The following is a 10,280-nucleotide window of genomic DNA, read 5'->3' as shown; positions in this document are numbered from 1 at the left end:
CGATTTAGGTCCCCCCACTTTTCAGTAAGGTTCAGGTCCCAGTTGAAATATAAAGGTTCAGGTCCCTGCAAAAATTACTTTCAAGGTTCAGGTCCCAGCAAAAAAAGCTTCTGTCAGTTCTGGTAGTATTATTACTAGTTTTTTACGTATCAACATGGCACGTCAACCAACTGAGGAAGAGAAGAACGAATTCATGTACATCATAAAAATGCATAAATATTTGGTTACATATCTTGGCAAAATGCTGATTATACAAGCCACGATGATAATAAATTTCAAGAACCTGAACTACCATGGGCCCCGGGTTGGGATTAAAAGTCGGGGGTCCAAATTGAAAATTTAAATAAATGTTGCCCACCATGGTTGGGCAACGAGAAAATTTTGGAATTTTAAGGGTAGAAATCTGCCATTTTAGCCTACATTTTGATAGAATGTAAGAGATAAGTTCAATAGAAAAATCCTTAACTTATTAACCAAAACAATAGTGAGGGGGTATTTTACAGTTTTCTAATTAGCCCCCAGAACTTTAGTGTAGCCCTTCAGCTCCCCCCACTTTTTTAGGTCCCCCCTGAGTTTAAAAAATGAGACAGCTCCCACCCACTTTTAGGCCAATTTAAGATTTACACCCCCCAAAATAAGTGGGGGGGGGGGCGGAGCCATGCACTCTATCGTAATGTCTTTTTGGACCTACGTGGAGGTCTTATAAATTAACCTGTGTCCATTCGTCCGTCTGTTACCAGCTCTTCTCAGGATTAGCTCATTAGTTTTTTTTCTGATTTTTGGCACAATGATGCAAAATGGTAATACCCAAAATGTGATGGAGCCCGATTTTCATAACCTCGTACCCAGGGCGATAAGCTTTCTGACATTAGATATGACGCTTAGGTAGGCTTCCTATTACCAGATAGCCTATTTGCATCTCATCATTTTCCCGCACACCCGCCGACCGTTCGCCCTGGAATCGAGGTTGCGATTTTCAAAAAAATATATTTTCCGGTCGCTAGAGGGCCGGAAATATGACGGAGAAAGTATTTTTTTCGGATTTTCTTGAGATTTTATCATTAGTTTTTTCAATTTTTTGCCAAAAGACGCGTAATAATAATTGTGTCCGGTTGTTCGGGAAATATTTTTTTCGGCTAGTAGAACATGCCGGAAATCGCCGTTTTTGCAGATTTTCATTTGACTTTTTTCCTAACATTTCTTTGATTTTTCACTTAAAAACATTATTGATAACAATGACCACCATTAAGCATGATTCAATTGTCAATAAAACTGATTTTCGAAGCCGGAACTTTCTAAAAATCGCCGGAACAGCCGATTTTCACCGGATAAAACGGTATTGCTTGAATTTCTCGAGCTGTACTTTATATTTTTTCATGAAATTTTGCACACTGATGCAAAATGGCACTTTTCTCCTTATTTCTATCTAACTTTCATCATATCAGGAAGGTCCAAGCAGCATCCAGCTTGTTCTTTACAAAATGATCAAAACGTTAAGTTGAGAAGATTTTTTTATCAACGGAGAAGTGTGAGGGTCAAATATAACATATATTGGATACCCAGTATTAAGATTTATTTAGGTTAGCGTTTTGCTTAGAGGTGGAAAATAAATCAAAATATTTGTTGAGGTCATTCTTGGAGTGTTTGGATAATCCCCACAAAGACTTAGCAGCACTCCTTAGTTGCGAGTCCATATATATTTGAAAAGATTTCGTAAGGTTTGTGAGTTCTATATCATCGCGAAATTTTTATTTCATGCTTTTTTTGCCGAAAAAAAAGGTTAAAAACAATAATCCCATTAAGGCATTAAATAAGTTTCTCTATAAAATTGGTTGGGGAATTTGTTCCTAAACTTTTGTTATGATTGGCGTTATTTTTGGCCCTAACTTTATCTCGAAATGGTGAGCTAGTGGCGGAAAAAGAGTTACCTGAATAGTATCATTATTTTGTATATTTTTAGTCTCTTTTTTAAGATATACAGAAGCTTAAAAACTATATTACATAGTAAGTTAAAAAATAAAACTATATAGTGGGTTAAAAAATAAAACTATATAGTGGGTTAAAAAATAAAACTATACGTGGGTTAAAAATAAAACTATACAGTGGGTTAAAATCACCGAAATGCAAAGATAAAAAAATAAAAACTCCATGTCCAACGTTAATGTTGATGTGTATTTCTTCTTTTTCCTGTTACATTTTCGTTTTTCGACAAGTCGTCTCTCAGCAGCCGCATGGCTAAATAAAACAATCAACATGCTGAATAATCGAATGTAAAGAAAACAAGGCTAGAATGGCGCGAGACCAGCCTAGAGAAGCGAAAGCCCAGAAAGTGAAAAATTGGAATAAAACCTTTATCTCAAGAACTAAAAATGCTCCCTCATTTTAACGTTTCAAAAGACAAATCGAATCAAAAAAAATTAGTTTTTGAAAAATTGGGGGTCTGGGATTTTGGATTTTTTCAATTTTGGGCCTAAAAGACCATAATCTAACCATTGAATGACTGAAATCATCCAAAACTTGTAAAATATAGAAAAAGATTTGTTCCAAAAACTTCAAAATTTTAGCTAGAAATCTCTCAAAATAAGTGATCTTAGTTGTTCAGCAGTATCTTAAGATCAAGCATGTTGATGGCCTGATTTGCTTATTTCTTGTCCCATTTTCTACGCTTTTAAGTATACAAAGTATATATTAAAGTATACAAAAGGATCTAAAAGTGATTAAATACATTTTGTAGTCATATTTTGTAGTATGACAACTGCTCTTTACTTATTTTTTTGTTGCAAAACGGATGATTGAAACAGTTGTATTTTTATTTAATTCGCAAAAATTTCTTCCGCGAAACACGCAATTTTTGAGAGCTCAATTCGCGAAAATTTCTTTCTTCCCTTAAGGTAAGAGGGTGGTGCTTTAATGGACGGAATACGGTAATTACCTTTTGTAACTTTGGCACTTTCCTCAGTGCTTTGTGAATGACGCTTTTTGCCACAATGACCTAAAAATTAAATAAAACACTTACTCAGATACTCAGATTAGATTACACATCCAACTCTGACATCTAAAGAAAGTTGACAAGATTCATCTCAAATGAGCAACACTCATGAGAATTGGTACGATTTTATCAAAATTCCATTAAACTTAATTCTTCAAATCAAAACTATAATATATCCTAGAAACCTATCCTTTCTTTTTAAATATCTACTATGGAATATTATTGAGAGGATCTTAATATACCTGCATTGGCACTGGCTGTTTCGTTTGTGTTGGCAGTTTCGTTTGTGTTGGCTGTTTCGTTTGTGTTGGCTGTTTCATTTGTGTTGGCTGTTTCATTTGTGTCGGCTGTTTCATTTGTGTCGGCTGTTTCATTTGTGTTGGCTGTTTCATTTGTGTTGGCTGTTTCATTTGTGTCGACTGTTTCATTTGTGTTGGCTGTTTCATTTGTGTTGGCTGTTTCATTTGTGTTGGCTGTTTCATTTGTGTCGGCTGTTTCATTTGTGTCGGCTGTTTCATTTGTGTTGGCTTTTTATAAACAATTATAAACAATTCTTTTATCGCAAGCCTTTTGAGCAAAATTCATCATAATACATACACATACCTTATAGGTACAAAAATTGTTAATGTCAACTTTAGTCTCTCTCAAAATTATGTGGACACTTTACTTTTTTAAATTCTCTCATTTAGATTTTTCTAGGCCATCTGTAAAAAATTGTATGTTTCTAGTCCGCGGGTGAGTAAAGAGTGATTTCTAAACCAGTAGAAAAATTTTTAAATCAATTAAAGTATTCTGCAAAAACTTTTCTTTCCAACAGTATAACTTTTTAATATAGTATGAATGGGTGCTGAAAAATTCTCAAAAAAGTAATAAAACGTAACAATTCAAACCATAGCTTACTTTTAATTTTTGTGACAATATCATCATCTATTGAAGCCAATTTGATATGGAAGCACGGCTTTTGCTTACCATCCACCCAGTACTTCAGAGTACGCCTCATGCACCCATTTTGGGCAATAAATTTCTTCACACTTTTGTGAGTTTGATTGCTTAGCCCCTCACAAATCTTCGTGTAGTTAAACATGAGCACCTCTCCACATGAAGAACAGTTGCGCGCACTAATGCGCAACCATGGAAACTTCTAAAATAAACAATGAATAAGCAACCCGATAAAAAAAATTATTCAGATATAAATACAAAAAAATGGAAACAATAGTAAAATACGCGGACAAGTCACAAGGATACCAAAACTTATTTCATAAGAAACCAACACATTTTTTTGACATGTGCAAAAAATAATGGGGGAGGGAATAATGCTATAATATTGAGAAAATTCAACTGTTTCTTTATTGGTTGGAAAGATATCAGAGATTCTAGTTTTCAAAAAAAGCCAGCCTTTTACCTTGTAAAATTGGGTTTAATTTTTAAAATTCACCAAATGTGGGTTGACAAAAATTATTTTTAAAAATGAGGCTAAATATAACTTCTGAAACTTTAAGACAATAGCAGCAATTCAAAACCTTAAAAATAAATTTACAGGGGGATGTGCCAAATAGGGTTAAAGGGACATAAATAAGTACTAGTAAAACATGCAAACCATGTGTCATGACACTAAACAATCAAACTTTTGACACAATGTGATTAATTAAAAACAAGCATTCCTGTGAACAATTGTTTTGACTTTTTTTACAAGTAGTACTTACTGTTGGAGAGGTGCATGCTTCAGTTAATTTATTTGTCAGTGCTTCTTTGCCTTTCATTTCAATTTCGTTTCCAAACCCATGTGCCTCCGGGTCATGTGCTTGGATGGCTTGGTCAAAGAAGCTTTTGAGGATCGATGATATTTCTTCATTGGTACAGCCACTATCTTCCAGGATCTAAATAAAAAATTACAATTACAATAGTTTGTGTTTTAAACGTCAAAACTATTGTTTAGGCTCAACTTCAGTATCTTTCAAATTATTTGGAAGCCCAATTGTAAACTTTGTAAGACACATATAATTTCAGTATTCTTTAAAATATGCTAATAACTATTTTTTTTTGGGACTGAAAGTTTAAGCTTCGTGTTTTGGTGCGGCGAAAACTCGTCACCAGGCCTCAAAAATGAAAATTTTTTAAAACATGGAAAAAACAGCCCCAGGTATTCACCCAAGGAACAAATGTGCAAAATTTCAGCCAAATCAGATTATTTTTGAGGTCTCCAAGCTGCCCAAAAGTTTTTCAGACAGACATACATATTTAGTCAGATACTAGCTCAACTGAAGTTGAGAATATCCCTAGGATTTTGGCAAAAATCAGTTGAAATTTTGAGAAGTTTTCATGGTGGTCTGAGAACCGGTGAATTCTGATTGTAGTGTTACATACACTCTTTTCCGGTATTTTTCAGTAAACAAAGAATCTCCTCACACACACAAAATTGAGTTTTTTATCACCCAATAACAGTGGTAAAACAGTGCTTGAAAATTATATCAACTGCATACAAGAGAAAAATTGCAATTCAAACTCACTTTTTTCATTAGAAACATTAGACAATTGTAGTTCTTAATTGTCCGTTGGTCAGCTTGATGGTTTTCATAATCGTCCAGCAAAATATCATTAAGCAGTGTGAAATCTGTTTTGTTCAAGCTGAAATCAGCAATATGGTTCTTCAGCTGCAGAAAATAGCTGAAACAATTGGTTGCGATGTGTTTATTTGACAGGAGCATCGACTCGAACTCCAGTAAACTTTGCACGCTTTCAATTTTTGAGACTACTTTTTGAAATGGTATAATAACCATTCTTCCAATCAATCTATAAAACAGAAATTGATAAATAAACTCAGAAGTCTGACTTCCTCCAAAAGAATCATGTAAGGCTGGACTTAACTTTATTGCCATTTTAAAGAAGAAATTTTTTTCTTCAAAAACTTCAAACAATCAAATCAAAACTCGTATCTAAAGTGGAAGTGGAATAATTACGTACTCCCAAGAGATGTGACACTTCATCGTCCTATTTTAAATGTGTTGAAATCATTAGATTTGCACTTTCAAATGTATCATGAACTACTTACTTTTATGTGCCCAATGCTATAAACACACAAAATAATTCAATTTGAAAGAGATTTGATAGTTTTTCTTTGTATTTATAATGATTAATTAGCTCATTTGCCATCCTCTTTTCACAAACCCTGATTAGCCGAAAGAGCCCAGAGAACTATTGATTGAACTATTGATATGACATTCATAAAAAAATGAAATGACCTGGCAATTTTTTGAGTTACTTGCAACATTGTATAATATACAAAAACAAATTAGCAGTGTTTTTTACTACTCTGCATTAAAAAAGTAATCAAAATTCAGTCAAAGAGAAACTATTACAAATGATCCTTACCTTTTAACATTCATCTCAGATGGCGCATCTTTGAGAAATCCATTGCTGGTTATTATGGGAAGAGACTTCGGTGGATTTCCCGAACTTACTGCTGTGACTTTCTTGCCCTGAAAATACCAAATGTTCTTAAATTACTATTGTAATTGTATGATCAAAAACTTAGCAGTGGAGAGATAAAGTTTTTACAGAGATTTACAGGTTATAATTTCATTTTCTTTTGTTTTTTTTATGTTTTTAGATGTATTTTTTCTTACTCTTGTAATTAAAAATGTCAGAGAGAAAATGAATTAAATGATGATTTCTGATTGGGTTCTTTTTTCAACATTCAAAGACGGAAATTGAACGATAAAAAGAAAAGCGAGAATTTGCTGTTAAGTTTTTAGTCACAATTACACAGAATTGCAACATGTACAAAAAATGAAACCAAATGTATCCCAAAAATCTCTCTTTAAAGAACTTAAAATTATTGCCATATGAAATAATGTTATTCAGATTTCCTTATTCATGGACATATTGACTTTTAATTACCTGATTGAAAATTTGCATCGAGATCTGCTCACATATTTTAAACTGATCGACATCTTCCCATAGTATTGGTATACAATCTTTTTCAAGTATTTTCAGCATTCCATTATAAGTACAATCTAAACATAAATCGAACAGTATTTTATAACGATTACATAAATCGAAATGAGCCTCATATGATTTTTAAATTTGAAAAAGAAAGCAAGGATAATTTTTTTTAAATGTGCGAAAAAGAGGAAAGAAACAAAAATTTTGACTGAAAAAAAAAATTTGAACAAGGCTCAGCATTATTCCTAAAAAATTCTCAAAATTTTGCCAATTTGAGTTTTGTGATTCTTATAAAAGAATTCTTATATAAAAAAAACTGTGTAACTTACTTCAAAATCAGTCTTTCAAAATTGGGCTCTTAGGGTGTTACTCTCAGGCGTTGATTAACCCCCCCCCCCCGCTTGTTAATTTTTTCCAACCTCTGGACCTTATTAAGACCCTCATTTATTAAAATTTGAAAATTTTCTACCACCTGTTTATTTTGACCCCCCCCCCCGTTTAAGCATTATGGTTTAAGGCTTATTTCTTTGAGTTTCTGCATTTGCATTTCAAAAGGAATGAGGAATATACATTGCTAAAAAGTAAGAGCTGAAAATCAAATTTTATGAAAACAACTTACTTTCATGAGCGGTATGGACACCAATGGCTTCCATTGCCAAAACAGCAATACTTGATTTTCCTGATCCAGGTTCCCCTACCAATGCTGGAACTGGGACACCTTGCTTTACTGACTTTACTGTTGAGAAATGCATTGCAATTGCAGCAGCAGCAAATGAAGCGACAGTGGATGGGAAATTTGACCCCATGGAACCTTTGAGAATCTCCAATAAGTTCCTGATTGGACCAGCTCCGTTCACAAGGTCTCCTGTAGGCAATATAAAGACATACCAAGGTTAGTTTTCATTCTAGGGAATAGAGGATCACAGTGTCATAGATTTTGAAAAGGAAATTTGTTGCCATTTTTTAATGTTCAATTATTTAAGTGAAAAATTGCTAATTTTGCAAAATTGTTGAAACAAATTTTCTTCACACTCATTACATCTTAACCAGTTATCCCTGGATCTATTTGCAAACCAAACAAATTCTAGATTTCCAGAAGAAATACGGGTAATATTTTGTAATATTTCTGAGAGTAAAAGAGTAGATTTCCGTAATTACATAATTCTTCTACATCCCCTCAAAAGTCATCAAACAATAAATTGAACTAATGGAACTAATCAAGAAAAGGATGGAAATTTTGATTAATTCAATTAAATTACAAATCAAAATGATTTGATTCCCTAGTATCAAATGTTAACTTTTAGGAGTCACTACTAATATTTTAAATTATTTGCAGTTTAAAAAGGTGTACCTACTTGGCATTGAAGCTTTGCCTTTACCAGATGGTTTGTTGACAACAATTAATCCAACATCCATCCCACTGACTCTGGTAACAACTCCATCCTTAACAGTGTAAAATACATCATCGATATTGTTAGGGAAGCAATAGGTATCCACTTCCACTTCATCAATATTCTGAATGCCATAGGCCTGAAAATAATGATAATTAAATAAATAATAATTAACTTTAATTTTGTAAGATTGAAAAACCTAAAGTATGAAAGCAGTGGTCAGTATTGTTCTTTTGGGAAATTCACATCCTTGAAGTTAATTTGAAAAAATTGTCACTACTCAAGAGCTAATTTTTTGTGGGTATCAAATTTTGCTTTTTTGCCAGAACGGCACAAATTTTAGTCTGCAATTAGTTATTTCGTAAATCTTACAACCTCAATGAAAGTGGAGACATAGCTTGTCAGAGTTACAAAAATAAATTCTCAAGTAATTGATTTGACCAATTTGGCAAAACAAAGTTTGAATGAGTATTAGTACCACAAAGCTTAAACACAAGGTTTTAGATGCCACACCCTTTCCTTTTTATAAGAACAATTTTATAAGAACATGAACCTGAATTGGGCCAAAAACTAAGAACAAATTAAGAACAAGCTCAGCCTGAGAAGGTTCAAAGTGATTTCCCATCAATGAATGAAAAATACTAAAGATAAGACACATTTATAGGCGTTGGATTTTCAAATGGGAATTTTCAAATTCAACATCATGTTCTTAATTTAAATTTCAATAAGAACATTTTGAGCCTATGATTCTCGAAAAATTAAGAAAAACTGAGCCTCAGCCAAAATTTACTGGTTGTTATAAAAAAAGTGTAGATGTAGAAAGAAAGAACCGAATCCTTACTGTAACTGGTTTTAAAATTGCAGGATCAGGACTATCTTCATAATCCATTGCCTTTTTGTAAAAATAGGCTGGCAGATACTGGTCTTTAGATGGGGCTATCCAGAGAGCCTCACTTCCATTCATTGCGGATCGTATTGTATTCTGTGATGACATATTGTTCATCGAGATGTATGAAGTGTAATCACTAAAAGGCAAGTGCACGAGTTTGACATAGGAATTTCATCCAATCTAGTACGTGTTACAAAAATCCAATCCACTCTCTGAACAGATCCCTAAATCATGAAAATCGAAATTTCCCCCTCTCTCAAAGGGTCTCAAATTCAAAGATGTCAAAATTTTGGAGATAAATTCTCTAAGGGTCAGTTTTTGATTTTTGGCTTGGACATATATAGTCTTCACCTCGCAAACTGAATATCCCTTTTGTTCCTTTTGGATGGCACGATATTTTCTAATGGCCTGACAGTATCAATTTATGTCTGCTTAAGTGCAAATGGAAATCTTAAAAAAAGTGGTACCCTTTGTTTAGTTGGGCTGAATTTCTTGGTGGGTGTTCCACAACAACTCCAATGATAGAACCCCGCAACTTGACAGATGCCACAACTTTCAAGCTCCAATTAGTGAGTGCAACAAAATTGTTTTCCTTGTTGACAAACCCAATTGTACCATCTTGTTCTTGCAACTCAGAAGTTATGATGTACATTTCTGTTCTGAATTCACTATATGAAGTTAAAATCAGAAGTTACATTTTATTTTTATTCATAGAATTATATTTCACAGGTCTATCGACCTCTACGAAATAATTTTAGATTTATAAATTGTCTAATTCTTCATCTGTCGTCCAGTCGGAAGATATGGACAGAAGAGAAGACGTTGTTTTGGTCTTTGTCCTAGATTTTCGAACTAGGCGAAGGTTTGTTCTAGGGCTTCCTCTTACATGCCAAACGAAATCGTCATTTTCTGAATTCATTTTTTTCGCCTTTTGGCACATATCTTTAATGATTTTTCTTTCGTTGATGGTGAAGTCGTTTGTGATGCTAAAGCCACCAATTTCATTGAATCGTTTCAGCTTATGCAGATTTTGCATTATCCGTTCTTTTTCCTCTATACTTTTTAAGAT

The 10,280-nt window shown here is 33.5% G+C and overlaps 2 protein-coding genes across 2 annotated transcripts; both read right to left on the bottom strand.

Moving 5' to 3' along the window:
• Window positions 1-2,067: 2,067 nt before the first annotated feature.
• On the bottom strand, window positions 2,068-3,508 carry LOC136797478 (neurofilament heavy polypeptide-like). Its single transcript, XM_067054051.1, has 3 exons — window positions 3,232-3,508; window positions 2,933-2,992; window positions 2,068-2,235 (listed from the first exon to the last, which is right to left on the bottom strand). Exons 1-3 carry the CDS (start codon window positions 3,505-3,507, stop codon window positions 2,221-2,223), a joined length of 351 nt encoding a protein of 116 aa, XP_066910152.1. The 5' UTR covers window position 3,508; the 3' UTR covers window positions 2,068-2,220.
• Window positions 3,509-3,713: 205 nt separating this feature from the next.
• On the bottom strand, window positions 3,714-9,316 carry LOC136797458 (uncharacterized). Its single transcript, XM_067054033.1, has 9 exons — window positions 9,164-9,316; window positions 8,287-8,461; window positions 7,551-7,796; window positions 6,887-7,002; window positions 6,359-6,465; window positions 5,497-5,779; window positions 4,693-4,866; window positions 3,890-4,130; window positions 3,714-3,742 (listed from the first exon to the last, which is right to left on the bottom strand). The coding sequence occupies exons 1-9, from the start codon at window positions 9,314-9,316 to the stop codon at window positions 3,714-3,716; spliced, it is 1,524 nt and encodes a 507-aa protein (XP_066910134.1).
• Between the last annotated feature and the right edge of the window lie 964 nt (window positions 9,317-10,280).

This window comes from Clytia hemisphaerica, unplaced genomic scaffold (genome assembly GCF_902728285.1).
Source record: "Clytia hemisphaerica strain Z4C2 unplaced genomic scaffold, Clytia hemisphaerica genome assembly, whole genome shotgun sequence".
In the NCBI taxonomy this organism is placed as follows: domain Eukaryota; kingdom Metazoa; phylum Cnidaria; class Hydrozoa; order Leptothecata; family Clytiidae; genus Clytia; species Clytia hemisphaerica.
Note: the sequence above shows the minus strand (reverse complement) of the source record. Positions and strands in the feature narration are given on the sequence as shown.